The sequence below is a fragment of the Parasteatoda tepidariorum genome, chromosome 5 (genome assembly GCF_982258835.1).
Source record: "Parasteatoda tepidariorum strain Cologne lab strain chromosome 5, Ptep-v5.0, whole genome shotgun sequence".
Classification (NCBI taxonomy): Eukaryota; Metazoa; Arthropoda; class Arachnida; order Araneae; family Theridiidae; genus Parasteatoda; species Parasteatoda tepidariorum.
This window is the reverse complement of record NC_141759.1, coordinates 41,407,981-41,431,833: the sequence shown is the minus strand read 5'-3', so window position 1 is coordinate 41,431,833 and position 23,853 is coordinate 41,407,981. Positions and strand designations below refer to the sequence as shown.

At 27.5% G+C, this 23,853-nt stretch overlaps 2 protein-coding genes across 3 annotated transcripts in view; one reads left to right on the top strand and one right to left on the bottom strand.

Moving 5' to 3' along the window:
• Positions 1 to 437: 437 nt before the first annotated feature.
• LOC107452200 (thymidine kinase, cytosolic) lies at positions 438 to 7,625 on the bottom strand. Its single transcript, XM_016068526.4, has 7 exons — positions 7,458 to 7,625; positions 7,351 to 7,382; positions 6,796 to 6,909; positions 4,455 to 4,548; positions 1,270 to 1,359; positions 1,013 to 1,132; positions 438 to 848 (listed from the first exon to the last, which is right to left on the bottom strand). Exons 1-7 carry the CDS (start codon positions 7,521 to 7,523, stop codon positions 693 to 695), a joined length of 672 nt encoding a protein of 223 aa, XP_015924012.3. The 5' UTR covers positions 7,524 to 7,625; the 3' UTR covers positions 438 to 692.
• Positions 7,626 to 7,700: 75 nt separating this feature from the next.
• Positions 7,701 to 23,853, top strand: part of LOC107452191 (uncharacterized) — a 43,388-nt gene continuing 27,235 nt past the window's right edge. The window contains exons 1-4 of one of the 2 annotated variants that reach the window (XM_043048146.3): positions 7,701 to 8,039; positions 9,658 to 9,957; positions 11,899 to 12,034; positions 13,473 to 13,626. In XM_043048146.3, the coding sequence (XP_042904080.2) occupies positions 8,018 to 8,039; positions 9,658 to 9,957; positions 11,899 to 12,034; positions 13,473 to 13,626 (612 nt within the window). In that variant the 5' untranslated portion in view covers positions 7,701 to 8,017. Of the gene's footprint in view, positions 8,040 to 8,746; positions 8,894 to 9,657; positions 9,958 to 11,898; positions 12,035 to 13,472; positions 13,627 to 23,853 lie in introns of those variants that run through there. The other variant, XM_043048145.3, reaches the window with a different exon arrangement.

The following is a 23,853-nucleotide window of genomic DNA, read 5'->3' as shown; positions in this document are numbered from 1 at the left end:
AGATATGTCTCAACAGTTTTAAATTATAATTTTTCGAAATAATAAGTTTTTTTTTCTTTTTTATAGTTAATACAAACATAAGATATCAATCACAAAACTTCAAGTTTATAGTTAATTTTAATTGATATAAAATAACCATTAAATTTGAATAATATTCTCAACAAAACTTATCAAATGAAGCAGTTATTTAATCAGAACTATTATTATATATATTATTAATCAGAACTTGGTAATAATTCACTGCCATTTAGTCACTTAGACGATTTTAAAGTAGTAAAATAAAAAGTATTATTGTTAAAATTTATTTGGAAAAACATAAACAATACTGATATGTTGAAGTCAAGTTTCTGTGTAAAATTTGAACTTGTTTACCTGTAGGATACATAAAATGTACTCTTACACTTTAAATATTTTTATTAATTGTATTATTCAATAAATGTTGTAAAATTATTTATTAGATATAAAACTTTATAAGATCACCGACATAAAAGATCACACGTTTTAAAAACATTTACATAAATATGATCACAATGATTATGAATGTGTATATACAATTCTATGATAAATTTAAAAAAATAGCATGCAGTTTAGCATAGATCAAAGTTGTTTTAAACAAGAATAGAGAGTAGTGCAAATTATAAAGAAGTCTTGTGCAACAAGAGTCATCCTAAAATGTCATTTCAAGCATATAACTAACATTTACACTGATTTTCTTTCTCAGCAATCAATTCAGAATCATTTGTGGTTTTTATCTTCAATTCTTCTAATTTACTTTCTGCGGGTGCATCATCTTTAAAACAATTGCGACAAACTGCCATGTATTTATCTATACCACCGATAATTTCAAGCTGGAAAATAAACAAAAAGTAAGAAAAACAACTAAAATTTAGACAACAAACAATCGATAAGATACATGCATAAATTACAATAAATCTAATTTACTAGATACATTTTAAGTAATGATACCAATTCAATTAATTTAAATTATGTCTCATTTAGTTAACGTAATTACCTGTGTTTCAGTTCCTATCCTTTTTGTATAAGATGCATCTTCATAACAAAGCATACAGACTGAATTGAGTTTGATGATGTTTTCAGCAAGAGGAATCAACTGAAGAATGCTGCTAAATCCCTTTAACATATAAAAGCACAAACCAGAAAATTAGATTTAAAAATATCATACTTAAATGTATGATTCGTTTTACATAGTGGAAGTGACTGTATCTAATGAGTTGTTTTTTTAATTTATTATTGATAATGTTATCTTACTTTTCTTTGATAAGTTCCATCCAAAGCAGCAATAATAACAATTTTTCCACTGTTTGCCATTTCTTCAGAAAATGTAACAATATCAGGAAACTGTAAAATTATTTTATTTTTTTTAAAATTAAATGCGGATTAGAAAATATAAAGTAAAAGAATAGTTTAGAGTCCTAGTCAGGGCCAGATTAACCTATAGGCACACTAGGCACATACCCTAGGGCCTACGAAATTCAGGGGCCTACGAAAAACTTGGAAGAAGAAAAAAATGAAAACTATGAAGCTATTTGTAGTATAAATATTTCTTGTAACTAATCTCACTATCAATTTCGCTGTTTTCTTTGCTGGTTTGTTGTTGTATTGTTGACGTGAAGTGTTTACATAGTTATCGATCAAACTAATCATAATGGTATTATCGATATCAACTGCAATATCGAAATCGGTCAATATATTGCAGATAAAGTTCGATAAACAAATTTGTAAATTAAAATCCATATTAATAAAAATGTAAAAAAAAATATGCAAGAAAATTTTAGCATATATTTTGAAAAGAGGGGAGGAGTGGGGGAAGGAGGGCCCAAAAACGGCTATGCCTAGGGCCTACGAAAGGTATAATCCGGCTCTGGTCTTAGTATATCAAAAAACCTAAGTATATAGCACTGCAACATATAACTTAAGGTGTCCTTATAACGAATGTCAAAAGAATTATACACTCGGGTTTGACATTTTAATGTAAATTTAAGTGCAAAATAAAATAAAACTTATCGACTTGATTATTTGTCTAAGTTGTTATTACCAGTCACCAAATTTATCCTAGATATTATATAAGAGATCATTAGAATAATATGTAAGCATATCTTTGACTTTCTTTCCAAGCCCCCTCCTCCCCTCTTAGGTGTGCTCACATAATATTTAAATACTGCCAGAGGTATTAAAACTTTTGTAACCGGATCATTTAACAATTTTGTATGTTGACCACTGACATAAATTAACTTTGTCTAAGGGTGTTGATGAATGCGATTCTAAACCCTTCATAAGTTGCTAGGAAAATGAGCAACTTTTTCAGCAAATTTTCTATACTATTGTAATTGCATTAAAATTTCACTGGATTAATCAAATCACATTAAAGCTAAACTAAGTCTAGTTGAGTTAACCATAAGAAAAACTTATGACAACTTTTTTTAACAAATAGGTTTGTAAGTATTACAAAGTAAATTTTAAAATTGTTTTCTAATTACACAATATAAAATTTTAAAAGTTGGGTTAAAAAAAACAGTCAAACTACATTTAACTCAGGGTGCGTAGCCAAATTATTCAACAAAAAATAAGCATTTTTCAAGCACTCAAAAAATATTTTTAAGCACTTTAAAAAATATCATAACTAGTCAGGGTTGGAAAGTTTTTGACAATTGACGCTTTTATCTTGTCTTAACCATCATGTAAAAAAAAAAAAAAAAAAACCTTTTAGCATTGCTTTTTATATTTGTTAAAAATCATGAAATTTTGAATCAAGTAAAACGAATGTTGTTTTCATACTCTACGCACTGACAATACACCGAAATCAGGGTTGGCAAGTTTTTGACACATGACGGTTTTTATCGGTTTATACCATGGTTTTTACCATCATGTCAAAAACCCATAGTTTTGGTAAAACTGCATTTTTATTTGAGTTTAACTGCTTATAATTTAAAATAAATTCATTTTTGGGCAATAAAATTTAAAAAAAAGTTGTTAAAAGATATTTAAGAACAGATTCTTGCATTTTCCCAACATGATTATATCAAAACATACTATTTGAAGTAAAATATTAGGATACTAAACAAAATTTTCAACATTTCAAAGCATAATTTTGTTTGGCATATTACATTACTGAAGAATGTCAAGTCATTCTTGACTTAGAGTTTGTAAGTAGTTACAAGTTTTGAAAGTTTTGTTTAGCTTATTTCTAATATTTAAGAAATGCCAAATTTTTAATCCTTTTTTTTAGTTCTTGAACTTATTATTAGTTCCAAGCTTTTTTGTTTGCTTGTTTATTTCTAACAATTAAGAAGTGCAAAATTTTGAATCCTTTGCAAATCAAGCTATAATGATAAAAGTAAGTATCACTATTTTCAATAAGTATATTACAGTACAGAACCCATTATCCGGAAATCAGAAAACCGGAAAACCAAAAAACCTGAACGAAATTCGATAAATATTCCCGTTATTTTTTTTTAAAAGAAATTTTTTTTCCTATTAAGATTTTAGAATTTTTCTTTCTTTTTTGAAAGATGTTTACTTTACCATTATTTTGGAAATAATCATTAGTGTATTACTTCCTCGTTTTTTCTTCTTTTTAAGATTATTTCCAAACATTTTTTTTTAGTTGAGTTTGACAATGAAAAAAAACGGCTTTTTTTTGCGATTCAGAAAACCGGAAAAATCAGTTATCCGGAATAGCGATGGTCCCGATCGTTCCGGATAATCGGTTCCCTACTGTACAATATTTCTGTATGAATGTATATCCTTCTATAAGAATACATGTATATAGTTGCAAAATCAATAGCAATCATTTACAACATTCATTTATAAAGGCAATTATGTGAAAATAATATATTGTCCGCTATATGCCATAAATTAAAGAAAACAGTAGGTTTTTGACGGTTTTTACCGGTAAAAACGCGGTTTTTACCACTGTCATGTCAAAAACCCAACCCTGACCGAAATAGATTGGGGTTGAATTAATTGTGAAAGCATTGAATAGAAAAACGTGAACTGTGTCTTTTTGCATAATTCGATGCGAAAATCAACATAGCAAAGGAAAAATCTCATTTTGAAAAAGGGAAAATTAAGCACTTTTTAAAAACACCCAATGAAAAAAGCACCTTTAAGGGCTTTCAAAAAAGGAAAATCAAAAATAAGCACTTTTTAAAAAGGCTATGAAACCATGTAACTTTATTTTGAAATGTATGAGAAACATATGAATTATAAGAGTGGCATAAATAACATGGCATATATATAAGGATAGGATATAAGAAAGGACTCATTCCTTCTATAAATGGCAACCTGTCTAAATTGAACACTTAAGAAATGCACCCCAATTCATCAACTTACCAATATGTAATTATATATAAAAGTATATATTCTAATTTTTTTTTCTTTTGTCTGTCCCTCAAAAATCAAAACTGTATAAAAAAAACATAAAAGAAACTTACAAATTGTCCTTCATCAATTCCAATAACGCTATGATTCAAAGCTTCACTTTTTAAATCATTGAGGGAGTTAGTCAGGACAGCATTCAGTGTTTGCCTAAAAAATAAATTTTAAAAGATTCCTAACGTAGAATTGGAAAACACTACTTAACTAACGTAATGAATACTGTTATTTCATTTTAAATTAATGTCAATTAACTTTTAAAAAAAACTAAAAATTTTAATTTTAAAATAGCAAAATATAAAGGTTAAAAGAATTATGACCATCAGAAACAGAATTTACAGACTAACATAAACTAACAATAAATGCAAAGCTATAGGAGAGACAAGATATGAACATCAGAATGTAACCTTTTTTTAAAGAGCTAATCCACAGAAATCCTGAAATCAGTCTAAAAGTAAACAAATATAGTAATCCGTAACTGAAAAAGTAAATGTGTTGATCTTTAAGAGAATAGAAAATTAAGAAGTTGAAATATATATATCACCTGCAGATACAATTAGTTATAAATTACAATGTCATTATCGGAAATGATAGATTTATCATATTTAGAAATGATGAAAGCTTTCTGACCTTACTAATTTTTTAATTTTAATAAATTTCATTTACCTTATATAGATAATCTATTGCCAAGGTGGGCTCAGCTCAGAAAAACAGAATAAGTTTTTTCAAATTGGAAAAAAAAAAAAGAAATTCTATTTCTACATCAACAAGTTGGTTTTCACATTTAATCATTTCCAAACAATTTTCATTGCAATTATCAAACCAAATTATATCCAACCCAATGGAATTTTTTAGATTGGGCCCTCTTGAAAAAGCATCTCTTTATATCAAGTTAGTTTTTCTCATTTTAACACTTCCAAATAATTTACTTTGAAATTATTGAAACCAAATTACTCTTTTAAATTATCTTATTATTTTATAAATTCAACTTTGTAACTTTTTGTACAAAATTACATGAAGTAAAACTTATTATAGTTATCTGATATTTGCAAATAAAATTTCATAAAAACAAACTAAATACATGAAAAAAAGTACATGATTAATATAATATTGCTAAATTATAATGTATTACTTATACATATATATATATACAGTGTATTCATTGCAGAAAAAAAATGGGAGAGAATTTCTCACCCTTTCTCAAAAACAGGGTGAGATTTCAAAAAGTTAAGTGAGATTTCTAAAAACACAAAAACTCTTGAAAAAAAATCATTTCTTTAATTATAATACATTTTTAACATCTTCTATTTTTTAAAGCATTGAATATTTTTGGTGCATCATCATAGAAGATTTTGCCTTTACAAGGTATTTGTCCATCTTACATAAGTGCATAAAAAATTTGAACGTCTTGCATGAAGAAACCTTACCTACGGTAAACACGTGGTTGCAGAGAAATATGTTCTGAAAGGGGTTCCGTGGTTGTGTTCTGCTGTTTGAAAAGGTTCTGAACAATACTGGTAAATAGGGAAGCTAGATAATGGGGCAGGTGTTGAAAATAATGAAAGATCCAGGAAGAAAAGTGAAATGGATTTTATTCTAAATGGCGTAATTCGAATTAGCTTTTTTCAAAATGCGAGAAATTCGCGAACTTTGAAATTGATTTATAGAATGCGCGAATTTTTCGCTGCACTAATTTTTTAATGCGAGAAAAGAAAAAAATATGCGAGATTCTCGCGCTGTAGTGAAAACACTGTATATATATATAACAAATTAAGTACAATATGCATACATGTTACATTTATAGTTTATAATTTATTTTGGGTGTAAATCCTTCAGGGTTTGTAAAAGTATGTTGTTGTTGACGTATGCCATTAAGGCAGAGGGGGTGAGATTGTTCTTGTTTTCCAGTGGCGCCATCTATGGCCAAGAATTCTACTTTTGCTACACCCATACGTCACACCCGTTTACAGGGCGGACCCATTTATTCCTCCACAGATCGTAATTTTGACCTGAATCAGAGAACTATCACTCTCCAATTCAGTACCCCCAGAGGTATTGATTTGTTATGGGAACATGGAGGACTTTGAAACTCGACAGATTTAACGTGCATCAGGTAAAAGTATGTCAACACATTATGTAGATCCAATATTTCAAAATGAATATAATATTTTTAGACAAAGAATGTGCAAACAAATTAAGTTAAATACGCAAGTTAAAACAAAATTATTCTGTAATGAGTATTTTAAAAAATTAGACGAAAATATCCTCATTTTATTTTAAGATTTCTATTATAGACTGTCCTTGTTTCTACAGAAACTTATGAGAGAAAAAAAATCTAAGTATAAAGATAAAAGTTAAGAATATTAAACCTAATATTTGGTACATTAGATAGTCACTCACTTGTCATGGGTTTTGATTCCTGACTCTCCATATCTGGAATCATGTGGATATTTAATTATGAGACACTTATGGTTAGCAATTTCATACTTCTTAAGACGACGAATTAACTCTGTCCTGTAACAATTTAATATGCATTTATCACATATTGTATAAGAAATTAAAGCATTATTTTCAAATATATTATGTATATTTTATAGGTAAAATACTATATGTAGATCACACACATACATAATTCAGTACTGGTACGAAGTATCGCCTAATTTAGTATCCTAGTTGACAAATAAATTCATTTTTCTTAAATTAAAATATTTTATTTTGAATTAAATTCTTAATGAGATTTAGCATTTATTACAATGGTTAAAATAAATTCATAGTAAAGCTGAGGTAAAAAGCATAGCATAAAATGTAGTAATATGTTGTAAAACTATAGTTGTTTCATTATTAACTTTTGAAACACTGAACTTATTATTTCTTAAATATTTTAATAATTATCAAAATACTTCTAACAAAATTTTACAAAGAATATTTGCTTTGCAATAATTTTAAATTACTTACGTTTTTCCAGAAAACATAGGACCGAATATCACCTAAACATAAAAATATAACTTTTACAAAAATAATTTCAATAAAAAATTAATTAATAATACTGGAAAAAAGAAAACCTGAATATGGCCCTTTGAATCCGATGGACATACTACTTTTGGAACTTTAATAGATAGATCTAACATTCTAAAACTAAATTGAAAAAATAAAACATACAAAAATTAAAACTCTTAACAACTTTTTATAAAACCGCCGAAAATATGTCAACATATATTTCGCGCCAAATACTAATAATTTAATGCCATTTAATCCTCAATAAATATTCGGAAGGAAAACCAAACGTATTGATTGCAGAGAAATGCACTTTGAATTATAATTCTTATAAATCCATGGTTTATTTGTACTTTATTAATGTGAAATTTTCATGATTTCAATGATTAAAAGAAAAATACTTTTCATATTTCAATGAAGGAATCTTCACTGTAGCTGTAGCTAACGTTTTTGTTTACAAACAAAGGAGCAGCACGCTCTGAACCCTTCATCATCTGGTTCTATGATTTTTGATAATGCTACTTTTTTATTAGAAAAAAGTTATTAGATGTTATTAAAAGCTATTACACATCTAAAGACCGATCTCTGACATTTTCCTTATTTGAGTTTTTACTTTCAGTTTTGTGATATGAACGTCGATTTTGGTCGTAGTAAGACTTTTATTTATTTCACTAGCATCCACAATTTTTAATTACATAAATATAATTCATTTGTTTTTAATAGTAATCCAAATAGTGATTTTTAACACGTGCTGTAAATTTTAGGAATAAAAATTTTCAATTACTGTTCGTTTTCAATTTCAATGTTAAATTTTAAAATTTTTATGAAATTGACTTAATTTTATGGAATTCGAGTTACTATATCTTCAATGTTTCTAGCAATGAGACTTTATTTGGGAGGGCCATGAATATTTGTAAAAGCTAGTTTCCTTTATAAGGCATCATTTATAAAAAATAATTCACAGCGTCAAAGAAACGCAACATCTTGTAATCTTACACTGAACTAAATCCATTTCAATACTGTAGAAAAGAAGATTTCTGTTTCTGTAACAGCATCTAAAAAGTTACAGAGTTTTGGGCACAGTAGGGAAGTAGCATGCGAAAAAAAACAGTACAAAAGGGGACCAACTTGTAGAACTACTCATAAAAGTCAATTTCCTTTACTAATAATGGTTATATTTCCGTATCATGATCTTTCACGCCAGCTGCAATCTTCAAGGCGCCAAATGGATTTCAGATTTGCAAGATTTAAAAGAAAAAATAAACATGAAAAGATTTGTCTATGAATTGGTGCCTTTCTGTGATTAAGTTTACAAGTACAAAAACTCTTTAGTGCCTTAGCAGGGGTCTGTTTAGAAGAAATTTGGGTCCGCTAATGGACCCTTCACAAAATAATTTATCTTTTAATCAGTCCCTTCACAAACTTGTTTATCTTCATTATTGTTTTGTCAATCGAATTAAACCTTCCCGGGGGAGAAGAAAAAAGAAGAAGAAGAAAAAAAACGGTTCGAAACAAACTAAGTTTTCCATAGTTTAAATTTCAAATGTTGTAATATAAGAAAATATTTCTATATTTTCAAACATTGTGTCTTTATTCTTATTGATATTAAATGATAATTTTTTTTGTTAATAAATAATTGATCAATTTATATTTATTCGTAAAATTAATTAATAGAATATTATATAAATAAATATTAACCTCTGACAATTTTTTGAATAAAATATTATAAATTTAAGAGTTGTTTAAATTTACTTAATGTGTAACACATTAAAAGTGATACATAACTAAGTTGTGTTATTTAAAATATCTCAATTGAAGTTATTAAAAATGTAAGTGATTTTGTTTCCATTATTCGTCCGAAATGAATATTCTCTGTTGTACAGTATAGGCTAAATACCAAATATTTGTATGTTGAATCTCGAATTTAGTAGCAGCAATTGTTGAGCAGAATCTTGCATCGATTTACAATTTAAAAACTTCTCGAAAAGATTTTTAGCAATAACAGGACCCTATTTGCACAATTTCACGAAAGCAGGGCCCTGGTCGAAAGAATGTGACTTAACGCTTATTTTATATTCATAAATTAGAAATAGTTTTTTCACAATTTTACAAAAACAGGACCTTTAAAAAAATGTCTGGTTGTTATACAATTGCTATACACTCCTGTAAAAGTTTCTTATCTAATATCTACCTTGTAACAATATTCCTTTAAAAGATAAGCAAAAATTATGTTTTAAATTGTTAATAATTTATTATAATTTTTTTTAGAATTTCTGTATCATTTATCATCCATATATATGAAGCTGCAAAATTCCTTGAATAAAGTAAGCTCTCCTGTTAGTAGAAGTTATTGCTATTTAAACAGAAGTACAATTTTTGCATTATCCACTCCCCCTGGGGTATCTGCTATTGCTGTTGTAAGAATATCTGGACCTCATGCTTTGAATGTACTTCTGAAAATGGGCAAACTGACTGACCCTCCCCCAGCAAGAAAGGCGATATTATGCAAATTAAGAGATCCAGAAACTGGTGAACTCTTAGACAAAGCTTTGACGCTTTGGTTTCCTTGTATGTTATATTTTGTTTATATATATATATATTTTATTTTATTTTATTAATGCATCATTTCTCAGTGATCAATTTAGAAATAGTTTGGGGTTTTGGACGTCCTAAACTGGTTTTGGACAGGACACATGGATTGTATTGTCTTCAACTGTCCTAAATTGTCTTAAATTGTCCTAAACTGACTAAAACTGTCTTAAAGAATCCAAAAACTTGAACATTGGCAGGGGTCTGTTTAGAAGAAATTTGGGTCCGTTAACGGACCCTTCACAAAATATCTTTTCATAAAAACGGACCCTTCACAAAATATTTTAACTTAAAAACGGACCCTTCACAAAATATTTTAACTTAAAAATGGACCCTTCCTTCACAAATTTGTTTATCTTCATTATTATTTTGTTAATCGAATAAACCCTTTCCAGGGCAGAAAACAAGAAAGATGGATGTAAACGAATTAAGTTTTGTCTTCGGCAGACGATTCTTCCATTATTCGTCCGAAATTAATATTCTGCGTTCAGCAGTATAGGCTAAATACCAAATATTTGTATGTTGAATCTCTAATTTAGAAGCAGCAATTGTTGTTTATTTTTTAAAATTTAATTTTTTTAATTATAATTTTACAGTGTTGAGCATAATCTTGTATGTCTTTACAATTTAAAAACTCCTTGAAAAAATTTTTTTTTTGCAATAACGGACCCTATTTGCACAAATTCATAAAAGCGGACCCTGGTTGAAAGAATGTGAGTAATTTTTTCACAATTTCACGAAAAACGGACCTTTCACAAAATGTCTGGACAGACCCCTGATTGGTAAAAGGTAAAAATTCTATATGTTTAACATTGTACACATAATAATTACATATAAATAGTTGATACTTTTTATACAATTTGCAAATTTGCTTAAACTTATTGAACGAAAATAATATAACAGGAAAAGATTTATAACTTTTGACTATCCACAATTCATTGAACAACAAAATTGAATGCCTCCTTAACTATGAATGTATATGCTTTTATTACTGATAAATTATGTTTTCGCACAAGGATAAAGAATGCAGTATTAAAAATAATAATAAACTTTTTTAATAAAAAAAAAATGTCTTCATTTTGTTTCTTGTTCAAAAATTAACATTTTATTTTTCACAATACTTTTTAAAAATTATGACATAATTTGAGCAAAAGGGTTTAAGACAGAGGGGTTTTGGACAAAATGCATTAAACCCTGGTTTAAACTGTGGATTAATCCATTCTGTCCTAAACTTTGCCAACTCTGGAAATAAATAGTGATTTTTTTGGACCTTTTATAAATCTCTGACCCATCTTGAAAAAAAGTATCTTTCACAAGATCCTATCATCAAAAAACAAATTTTTTTTCAAAATCTTAAACATAAATTTCGTTAAATTCATTAAACTGGTGTGATGATGCTTTTCTAAATGAGGATTTACAAATAATAATAATAATCAGAAATTTTTATTATGCATCATTTTATTTATATCTGATATTCTTGTTATAACCACTTCCTTGATTCAGTGGCAGAGAGTGAAAGTATTTTTAAAATTAAAAAGCGAATTAAATTTTGCAGACTTCATTACATCAAAGCAAAATGCCAAAAGTTCAGGATTGACAATCTCAGTCATTAAAATGATTTTCAAAATAATAATTTTTTTATATTATCTTATAAAATTTCTGAAAGATGCCTGTGCGCCTGTAATTTTATAGGAAGTAATGGAATATAGTAATGAAAAAAAATCTTAATAGAAAAATAATTGAGTCTGTTTCAACATACCTATTCTTCCTCTGTCTGTATTTATTCAATGTAAATAATTTTCTGTTTTTATATCATTAACTATTATTTTAAATTAATTTAATTGTTGAAGTAAAATATTTTTAAAAAGATAAGGTGTAATAATTTTTATTTTACAATACTGTTGTTCGTTTTTTTTGCAGCTCCGAACAGTTTTACTGGCGAAGATTCTTGTGAATTGCATATCCATGGAGGGACTGCAGTAATTAAAAGTGTGTTAACAGCTCTTTCCAAGCTTCAACAATTTCGTTTCGCTGAACCGGGTGAATTTACTAAGAGGTTAGTTATTATAGTATTTTAAAAATGTTAAGAGTTTTGTGTTGTTTATTTTATTTATTTTTGTTTTATTTATTGCAATAGTAACTTTATTGTATTTAACATAAATTTATTTCATTCTTCAACTAATATTATTTTTTAAATTCTGAGTTCTTATTGCATTAAATCAGTGATTCTGCTTATATGTTACAGCGTATGAAACACACAAAACATTGGGGGGATTCAAAAATAAAGTTATGGTGCATCCTTTGAGACACAAAATTTTTATTTCAAATTTCTAGAAAACTATTTTTGTATTTCAATAATCTATTGTAATATTTTATTTCTCAATGAAAACATGATCATTTCACATTATTTGTTGTTATTCTAAAGTGATATTAAAGTAATTTAGTAATTAATTACTGCTTGCATTTCTTTCATAATCATAAAATATTCTCTTTTAGTCATTCTGTGTCTTTAAATGGCAGATTCATATTATTTTAAATTGTGACCACTTATAGTAGAAAAGTAGAACCATTAGCTTCCAAAGTCTAGCAGGTTCTCTATAGAATGTTAAGAGTATGTTTAAAGAAATACTCAACTTATTATTTAAAGTCATTATCAAGGAGCTATTATCACTGGTTTAAAGGAAATATTTTAAAATGTTTTGATAATTTATGTCTTTATTAAAAGTTTCCTCCAAGTTTAAAAATTTCATTTTTTTTCCTCAAAAAAATAAATAAATAAATAAAAAATAATCCTTTCCTTAAAATTTCAGTTTTTTATTATTCTACGAATGACAGCTCTAATTATAGATTATGATATCTAACTAAGCTGAGCTCTTATATCTAAAATCATTTAATGAAGAGATTTAGATTATTAGAAAAATATTACACTAGAGTCAACTTTATATTCATATATTTTTCATGTTCAATAATATCTTTAGGTTTTAATGTTCTCCACATTTGTAAGCTTTAGTTTGCATCCAATTAAATATTTAAAAAATTGTTCTAAAATAATCATTAAAAAAAATCACCAATAGTAAATATGAAAATAGAAAATTGCCACATACAATGTGGGTTACCTATTTCCCTGTAGTTGCAATCTGAAAAATATGATCCCATCATCATTAAAACAAATCGCTCTGATTACTAGCAAAATTATTGAAAACAGTTTATTTTCATAACATTTCATTGTATAATTCATGCTACTAAATATGGATGAATCATTCAACAATCTCTACCTCAAAGTATCTTTTTACATTAAATTATTAGTGATATCTTTATTTTTTTAACGATTTATCGAACAATAAGAACCCTTAGATAAAAATATAGAAATACATTTTTTCAATGGAAATTCTGAAAGCTAATAAGAGGGGGGGGGGGAGGAGGGTCAAGCAGGCCCCTCGTGTACATGCATATGCCTTATGCATAATCAAATAAAATAATTAGTGTTTTTATAGGGCTTTCCTTGCTGGTAAGTTGGATCTTACAGAAGTTGAAGCATTAGCAGATTTGTTGAATGCTGAAACTGAAGGACAGCAGAGACAAGCGTTACGGCAGATGGAAGGTGCATTATTTAAATTGTACAGTGACTGGTCAGGTAGGCTTAAGCAGGTTTGTTATGCAATATAGTTTATTTAACAATATTGAATAATGGTTGTATGAAGATTTATCCTTTGAATAAATTATTCCAAATCGTTAAGTGTTGACTGCAGTATTTTTATATTTTTAACTGGATGGTAAAAAAATGTCTCTTACTCTTATGATAAATCTTAAGAAAATGTTTTGTTCTAAAATTTAGGAACTTGTTTCAATAACACATGTAAGTCCAGTCTCACGAAACTTTGCTGAAAGCTAGTTAAAATTAAAAAAGACAATAATTTTCTAGTTTTTCATACACTGTTCAGTGTTTTCATTACAGAAAAAAAATGAGAGAGAATTTCTCACCCTTTCTCAAAAACAGGGTGAGATCTCAAAAAGTTAAGTGAGATTTCTAAAAATTAAAAAAAAAGCGAATAGACTTGGAAAAATAATATTTCGTTAATTATAATACATTTTTAACAGCTTCTAATTTTTAAAGCATTGAATATTTTTGCCACATCATCATATGGAAAACGTTCTATATCTGTTTTTCATCAGCTTTTCTCTTTAGGTTGCTCAAATGTTTATCAGTCATTTGTATACGATATTTTGTCTTAATTCGGTTTTGAGTGCTAAAATGACCTTGCAACAGATGCTGAGCAATTCGGAATCACTTAGTAAATTTGTAGCATTGAAAAAAATTTAGACATGTTACATGAAGAAATCTTACCTTCCGTGAACACGTGGTTGCAGAAAAATGTGTTCTGAAAGGCGTTCCGTCATTCGGGGGGGGGGGGCACTGTGTTCTGCTGTTCGCACCGGTTCTGAACTATACTGGTAAATAGGGAAGCTAGATAACAGGGATCCATGTTGAAAATAATGAAAGATCAAGGAAGAAAAGTGAAACGGATTTTATTCAAAATGGCAGAAGACTAATTTTTTTCCAAAATTCGCTCATTTTGAAATTGATTAATAGAGTGTGCGATCTTCTCGCGTTAATGATTTTTTAATGTGAGAAAAGAAAAAAATAAGCGAGATTCTCGCGCTGTTGTGAAAACACTGCTGTTTATAAGCATTGCAAAGGACTGATTTTACATTAGTACATACTCTTTGAATTAATCAAAGCAGCCATATTGTCTGCAGAAAAATACAATAAATAATTTGAATTTTTATTAAAATATAACAATTATTTAAAAAAAATCTGGACTACTATGATTTTTGAATAATTTTTCCCAATTTATTGTAAGATTTTAATTTTATAATAATTTAAATTTTTTGTATGTGTTTAAATGTATGTACAATAAAAATTATTCATTGGGTTTTTCATGGCAAATGTTTAGCATTCAGCCTAATGCTTTAATTAATCAAGTACTGTATTTGTAAAAAGTAATCCTGTAATTTGTTTAAACTTAGGTAATACCTTTGTTAAATAAATGTTTAAGGAAAGAATAATAATGTCTTTCATAAAGGTTATGGTGTGATAAGGAATGACAGAGATTCTAGATTAAGTGTTTGTTGTTGGGTGGCTACAACTTGTGTTTTGTTAACTTTAGAATAGTGTAAGATTCTTTGTTGTTAATTACATTTAAGGCCTCCAATATATAATACTAAATTAAATGCATCAATTAAAAAAAAACAATTTCTACCATCTTCATTTGTTTTAATATTAACTTCTTATAATTGATGCCAATTTTTTTTAAGTAGCAGCACTTTTTTTTCAATTTAGAATTTACCACCTCTTAGATACCTAAATCAAAGAACAATAGTACCTTGGTCAATTGTTTTTCATGGGCTTCATTCATTGTAAATGTCAGATACGGGATAACAACGAATGCGGGTTGACATAAAATAATGACTCTGAAATATATGAAAAGTAGTAAATAAATAATGGATTTGAAAATTAATAAACTTACAATTAGTATAAAAAAAATTTATTGATAAATCATTGTACTAGCTACAAAAATATTTGCAATTCAAAAGATAAATAAACACATTTCACAATGCAAGCAATAAATTTTCGACATTTGTAACAGTTTGTTGTTTATTTTCTGTAAGTTATTGTGAATACAGAAATTTCCTTGTTGTTTCAATGGCCTTTAATCTTTCCTCAAATGTGAATCGCGATATTAGATTTTAGGAACGCGAAAACACAAATCGCGATATCGGATTTTAGAATTGTGTGATTATGAAGGGCGATATTGTATTTAGGAACGAGAAAATACAAATCGCGATTTTGGATTTCTGATTCGCGTACATACGAATCGCGATTCATGCTTTTTAGGTCCCGTGAATACAAATAGCGACATTAGATTTTAAACTCGCTTGAATGCGAATCGCGATATTGATTTTAAAAGCTCATAAATACAAACTGCGATATTGGAATTTTTTTAATCGCTGAATACGATTTACATTGAGTGACTTTTAAATCAGATAAATGCAAAAATCGATGTTTGATATTAAAATCATGCGAACATGAATCGCGATATTGGCAGATTCCGACGTAGTTTCAAATATTAAAAACGATGAAAATCCTTCAAACCAAAATTGCTAAAGAGTGGTCATGTGTAGAAAAACGTCATGTTAACGTGATTTAGCGAAGGGTTCAAAACTTAAATTGTAGAACCTTTAATTCTTAATTTAAATTTTAGATTGAGGTGAAAATTTCGCTTGACTATTGTAATGATGAAAGCTAGCTGCTTCCTTCATTAGGCGTATCGTTGATAGTGGAATGTATGAATGTTCATTTAGGCCAATATTGAATGAATAAAACAATAACAGTTGAGTTTCCAGGAAATAATGTACAAATCGTTGAATGTAAATTTAGGTTTTATTAATCATAACTTAAGATTTCGATAGTGGCCACTTCATCAATAAAATAAGAAATCCCTTAAAGGGATGAAATTAATAATACTCTCTATTGAGAGATCATAAAGGCAGAACAACATTTCTGACCGTTAGAAAATTAAGACTGGGAGTCCCCCGAAGGGGTCCCAGCCTCTCCAATTTAGAAATTCAAAGTGAATATATTTATTCTCAACGAACAGAGAAAGAGTATGGGTAGGAGATCCAAAAGTTGGCGATTTATCATAATATATCATAGCCAAAAACAAAGCCAACTAGCATGTCCACATGGGTTAAAAAGAACACCTTGGCGATCACGAGTCGCCAACAAATTTATGTGAATTATTATAACCATGCAACCGAAACATTTAGCCGTTGGAAAATTAGAATAAAAAGTTATAAATAGATTTTTGTTTTCGATTAGAGGCGACAGTAAATTTATATGTCTGCATAATAATGAAATAAAAAGAAAGTATCCGTTACATTGATCTGGAAGAGAAGAAATAAATATTTTATGTTCGCTTAAAAAGATTAAGTTTTTGATTTATTTTAAAAGTAATTCTTCCATTAATAAAAATAAGCTTAAGTAATGAAGGATATTTTAAAAGATAGAAAATAAATATGTGTATGCCAATTCTGGCATCACATATATCCCCGCTGGACACAGAAAAAAAAATATATACATATTTTTTTTTTTAAATTGGATCTCCCCCCATGTTACAAAAAATTTTATGCATTGAAACATAATATATTCAAGGAACAAAATATGAAATATACACTTATGTATAATTAAAGATCAAAGAAAAATTATTATTCAAAAAAAATTTTAGAACATACAGTTGTAGTTCTAAGATATACTTTTAACACTCAAGTTACTAAATATCATATGTAAATGTTCTGAGCTATACATGAAAAATTTGCTGAGTATTTAAAATGCTACTTTTGCTTAGCATTGTCATGACCTGGCCAGGATATTTTTAATTTCTCTCAACTCAGAGAGAAGAGCAAACTTACAATATTATTATTTCTTCTTTTTCGTACAAGTCCTTTTCTTGAGAAAAATAATTTACTTCAGTTTTGTTTGCCTCCATTATTTCAAACTTATATATTTCAGCATGAAAAAAAAATCTGAACATTTTATTATGTTCATCTAAATATTTATACTCAGCAGAAAGAATACTTATCTTTATTTTAAACAATTATTAAATAGCTCATTTAAAAACATTCACTAAAAGTTGCATTAGCTTTTCACAGTAAAAGTATTTAAATCAAAAGTAGTATTTTGGTGTGTATTACTTGTATTAAATAACCCTTTTCTTATGCACAGGAAAGTATAAATATATTATCTTATTTCAATTCATGTTTAAAAAAAATTTAGGACTGAGTAACATGTCCAATATTGTTAATAAAAATTATTGTTGTTACATTATTACAACTTATAATCCATGTAATCTTTACGGTTGTTCTAAATTTTAAAAAAAATTACCATTGAATTAATTATTCATGTTTATTTACATTGTAATAAAAAAAATCTTATCTCTACGTCACTTAATGAATTTAATTACCTGGCGCCTAAGTAAAGAAAATCACCATAAATCATTCCGCACAGATGCCTCCATGCAAAACAACAGCAACAATGAGATAGAGTTTAATCAATATAGATATCAAAATTTATTTATACTGTACTATAGTACTTGTTAAATGTGAGCATGTGGTTGAAATTCAATTATATATATAAATACAAGTATTATTTATGAATTCCATATCTTATAAAATATTCATTGTTTACCAACTAATCCTAGAATGCTTTGTGTTAGCATCCATTGTGCATAAGGGTTAAAGATTGAACTATAAAAATTTGAAGAGTTCTTAGAGTAAACGATTTCTTTCATGTAAATATTTATATTGCTTGAACTTTTAATCAATTATACAGTTCTTCATATTTAAACTGCACAAAATATCTTTACACCAAAATTTTACTGTGATTGCAACTTGTTAAAGTCTGTTTTCATTTTCACATATGAAAACCAAATAAAAAAATATATACTTGAAATGCAAAAATAGTAAATATATAAATTGAAAATACACTTGAAATAAAAAGATATTTATATGAATGGAAAAAAAATGTTTTACTTTATATTTGTAAACAAAATGTTACTGCCTTTACAGCAGGAAAGACTCGAAAAATCATTTATCTTTCATTCACAAAACCAAAAAAATTTTCTAAACGATTCTATTCCTTAAATTGTAATGAGATTTATAATTATCATTATTCCTAGAGACATTATCGTTATCATTTAAATGTTCCTTTCTTTTATTCATTAATAATAATCTATCAATATGTATTTTAAAAATCCTACCATGATGATTATCTAACATTTGGATTGAATATGTTACATCAGTATGCTTTTTAATTACCTTGTAAGGACCAGAAAACTTTTTGTTATATTTATCCCTTGATTTAATATACACAATATCATTAGGTTTTAAGCATCTGAGTTTTGATTTTTCATTATTACTTTTGTTTTGTTTACATTGGGCGTCTGCAATATTTTCATAAGTTTTATCATACATTTTATTTAAATCCGAAAGAATTTTATCCAAATAATGACCTTTATCTATTTGCTGTACTTGAATATCGGGATTATAAGTATCAAAAATCAATGACAAATTTCGACCGAAATGTATTACATTAGGTGAAAATCCAGTTGTGCTATGCTTAGCACCATTATACAAGTTTTTATGAATTCTTGCTGCATTTTTAAAATTTATGCCATCTTTCATTAAAGAATTTATTGTTGATTTTATGCTGGTATTAATCCGTTCACTAACAGAATTAGCGGCAGGATGTGCACAAGTAGTGTGATTCATTTTAATTCCTAATGGTTTTGAAAAATATTCAAATATTTCTGATGTAAATTGAGTACCTAAATCTGTTAAGATCATATCAGGTCTGCCATAAGTGCAAATATATGCAAAAAGACAATCAGTGACAGCTTCGGTAGTAATTTTTGTTAATGTAAAAAGTTCTAAATGTTTGCTGAAATGATCAATAAGAGTTAAAATATATTGTTGATTAGAAAAAGGTCCTACTATGTCTAAAGAAACAAATTCAGATGGTCTTTTGGGAATAAAATTATTTTGTAAAGGAGCGTGAGGTATTCTATGATGTTTGTTTTCCATACATTTGGGGCAAGATTTAACAAAATTTTCTGTATCTGAATACATACCATACCAAAAATATCTACATTTTAAAAATTGGTAAGTTTTCTTAATTCCAAAATGTGGAAGATGAATTATTGCAAGAACTTTAGCTATTAAGGATTTAGGAACAACAATGACAGGAAATTCTCTATCATTTTCCATATGTACATACATTAATAATTTAGTGTCAGAATCAATAAAGTAATGTTGATTCGATTTAGTGAATTGTTTGTTTTCAATATTGCTATAAATTTTCTTGATATTTTTATCTAATTTTTGGGGGCTTGATATTTTATCTAATTTCCATAAGGGGGTCTTTGTTTACATTGGTATTATTTATATAATTTTGTTCATCATCATTAGAGTTTTCAATAAAAGGAAATATTTCATCATTCACTTGAAGTAATTGAGGATTACTACATATGTCCTGTTGGGGAGGTTCTTGTTCTAATCTACTAAAATAATCTGCCAAAACATTTTTGACTCCAGAAATGTGCTTAAAAGTAAAAGAATATTCGCTTAACTGAATTAACCATCTTGTTGTTAAGTCCATGGGAGAAGAAGTTTTCTTATAATGTTTAAGGGGTTTACTATCAGATAAAATAATAAAATGTCTATTATACAGATAATGTTTAAAAGCCAAAACTGATTTTACTATAGCCATTAATTCTATTTTGATAGCAGGGTACTTTCTTTCTGCATTTTTATGTGTTTTGGAAAAATATGACACAGGAGACAGTTTACCATCAAATTCCTGTAAAAGTACACCAGAAATAGCAAAATTTGAACCATCTGTATTTAAAATAAAATCTTTATCCCATTGCGGGAGTCTTATGAATGGTTTATTGAAAAATACCTCTTGTAAAGAATTAAAAACATTTTGATGTTCTTGAGTCCATTTAAATTTAGGAGAGGTCAAATCAATTAGCGGTTGAATTTGCTTAGCATAACATGGTATTAAATTTCTATAATATCCACAAACACCAATGAATTTCTTAAGTTGTCGTTTAGTTTTTGGAATAGGAAAAGATGTAATTTTAATGATGTTTGATTCAATTGGTAAAACTTTTTGTTCTGATATTTTAAATCCTAAATAATCAATTTCTTGAAGGTGAAATTTACATTTACTTGGTGAAAGAGTTATATTATATTTAGTTAAAACAGAAATGAGAACCTTTAGTTTTTCTACAGTTTCCTCAAAAGAATTACTTGCAATGACTATATCATCTTGGTACGCGAAAATTCCCTCTAGTCGAGTTTCCTCAATTATTGAATCCATAAGGGCCTGAAAAGTTACAGAAGCTGTTTTTAAGCCAAAAACTAATCTTTTATTTTTAAAAGTTCCCCAAGGGGTTGTAAATGCTAGCTTATCTTGGTATTCTTCAGGGAGGTTCAATTGCCAAAAAGCACTAGGAAGATCATATGATGAAAAGAATTTATAATTAGATAAATTTAGAATGATATTTTGAATCTTAGGAAGTGGGTAAGCTGAATGTTTAAGAATGCTGTTAATTAATCGTAGGTCTAAAGCTAATCTAAATTTTTGTTTGGGGTCATTAGTATTCTTTTTCTTAACCAAAAGCATTGGGCAAGACCACTGTGTTGCACTTCTTTCGATCAATCCTGCTTCGACCATTTCATGCAATTGCTTAAGTGTCTCTTGTTGAAGAGCTTGAGGCACAGGAAATGGCAAAGTGCGAATAGGATAATCATGAATAAAAGAAATTTCAGGTATTACTTTATCTGTGTGCCCGAGTGTCTTTAAAGATTTTGAAAAGACTTGGTAATTTTCTAACAATAAATGTTTTAATTGCTTTTGTTTTGCTTCATCAAGATGACCTAGCTGGAAATCATCTTCTTTCAATTCCCTTTTTCTTAAGTCCACAATATCTTTTGTTGGTACAATTAAATTTAAAAATTCCTGTCTTTTAGTTTGGTCTAGTTCTTGATTATTGACAATAGAATCATTTAAATTTAATTTTGAATAGTCATAATCTTGGATAGTATCTATAGGATACATTTGACCGATAGCTTGTCCTTTATTTAAATGTAAAGTCTCTTCAGATTTATTTTTAAGAAAAATATTACAAGCATAGTATTTATTCTTCTTGTTATAGAATCCATGAAAATTTTTAACTTGTTCTAAATTATGTATTGAAGAATAAATTTCAATATTTTTATAGTCTATTCTTGGTTCAAAAATTACATTAGTATTCAAAGGATTCTTAACTATTACTTTAGCATAAATATATTCTTCAGGATTCAACAAAATTTTATGATTTAGTACAGCTTGTCCATTTTGTTTAGTGTCCAAATTTTGTTTGTTTACATTTTGTTTATTTACATTATGAATCTCTCCACAAATATCCGACACAATATCTCCATCAAAATCAATGTTTACATTATCCGTACATTGTTTTTGTCCTATTAATGGTACTTTTTCGCCATTAATTGTTATAAAATTGCCCTTAGGTGACAATTGAATGTTATGCATTAGCATAAAATCATATCCCAATATCCCTTCAAAAACTGAATTATCTAAATGTGTAACAAAAAGTGTATGTTTGTATAGCTTGTTGTTAATTTTAAATGAGATTTGAATACAACTTAAAAATGAAACCTTAGAGTTTATAGTACTAATTGAAACTGAACGTGAAATATATTTATATTTAATGTTATGTTTAAGTTTATTAAATGTTTCATTAGAAATTATTGAAAGAGAAGAGCCTGAATCAATCAGAAATGGGGCAGAATAATCCTTAAGTTGTACATTAATGAGGGGTAGTTTAGGTATTTCATTGTGTACATTTGCAATAATTTCATTAAATTCATTAGTTTGAGTAAAACATTCATTTTGCATTTTTATTTTATTAACTGTTTGGGTAAAATTATCTTTCTTTTCATTAATGCTTGACTTAATATTAGCTGATGACAAAATATTAGGTGATAGCTCAAATGCATCAGCCTTATTTGAGCTAAAATTTAGTTTAAATTGGGGTTAAAAGTGGTGGCATTAGGATTTGGATAAGTTTGTTGTCTATTGTCATTATTATAGTTAGGATTATTATACGAGTGATCTCCATTATTTAGGTAACTTCTATTAGGGTAAAATCTATTGCTTCTAAAGTTCCTTCGAGTTTGAAAATTTCTATTATGTTGATTAATCTGCACATCCGATTGAGAAATATTCAAAAATTCTCTACAAAATTTCATAATGTGACCATGCTTGCCACAGAAAACACAAAAATTCTGCCGAAAGGTATGTTGGTTATTATGATAAGGGGCCTTACGATAATTACTACTATTCGAATAAGTTTTCGATTTAAAATTTCTATTTTTGTTTTGAAATTGTCTCTTATTTCCATCAGATTTATTTTTATTATCATTATTATTTGAAACAATATTGTTTATCTGCTCTTTTAAATTTGAAATTTCCGAATTTAGATCAATCTCATCATTCCCTTTAAATTGGTTGTTAATAGCCGAGTCTATATTCTGAAGTTGTTGTGCTCTTTCAACAGAATTCTCATAACTTTTAATATTTTCTTTCAAAATTGTGACCTTAATATCATGAGGAAGAGCTCCCATTAGATGCGTGTACTTTAAAGTATCAATTGCATCTGAATCATTTAAGTTAGGATACACTTTATGGAAAGTTATGTTTATCCTATGAGCTAAGGATCTTATTGTTTCCTGAGGTTTCAACAAAATATTATTCAAAGCAAAAATAGATGAATTATCATCTTGTCTAAAAAAATCCAAAAATTTATGTTTTATTTCAGTTAGTGTTTTCATTTTAACCAATGAAGGTTCCTCAATATAAAATTTTAAAGCATTGCCTGAGATTAAAGATCTAAAAGTTGCAATAGCTTGTTCTTCATCTAAAGAATTAATCTTAACATAATCTTCTAATTGAAGAAAGAAAAACTTTGATGTGGTTGGATCACCAGCAAAGGGTTGAATATGAAAGTTTATATTATTTTTACGTTTAGACATATTTAATAATCAGATAACTTAAAATTATATATAGATATATATATACGAAAAATAGTTATACCAATTAAAATATCAAGTTAAGAAAAATAATAATCATTTAAAAAAATGAACATATAACAGCAATAATAAATTGTAATCATTAAAATAAATAGAATATAAGATATTCATATTAAATGAAAATTAATTCCAAAAATATTTAATGAGAATAAGAAATAATTG

Bases quoted from the DNA above. Each gene is read 5' to 3' on its own strand.
- LOC107452200 (XM_016068526.4), bottom strand. From the start codon at position 7,523: ATGTTAGATCTATCTATTAAAGTTCCAAAAGTAGTATGTCCATCGGAT. The intron at 6,910-7,350 runs GTAAGTAATTTA...AAATTGTTACAG, and splicing joins CCTATGTTTTCTGGAAAAAC to GACAGAGTTAATTCGTCGTC. The intron at 4,549-6,795 runs GTGAGTGACTAT...TTTATTTTTTAG, and splicing joins GGAATCAAAACCCATGACAA to GCAAACACTGAATGCTGTCC.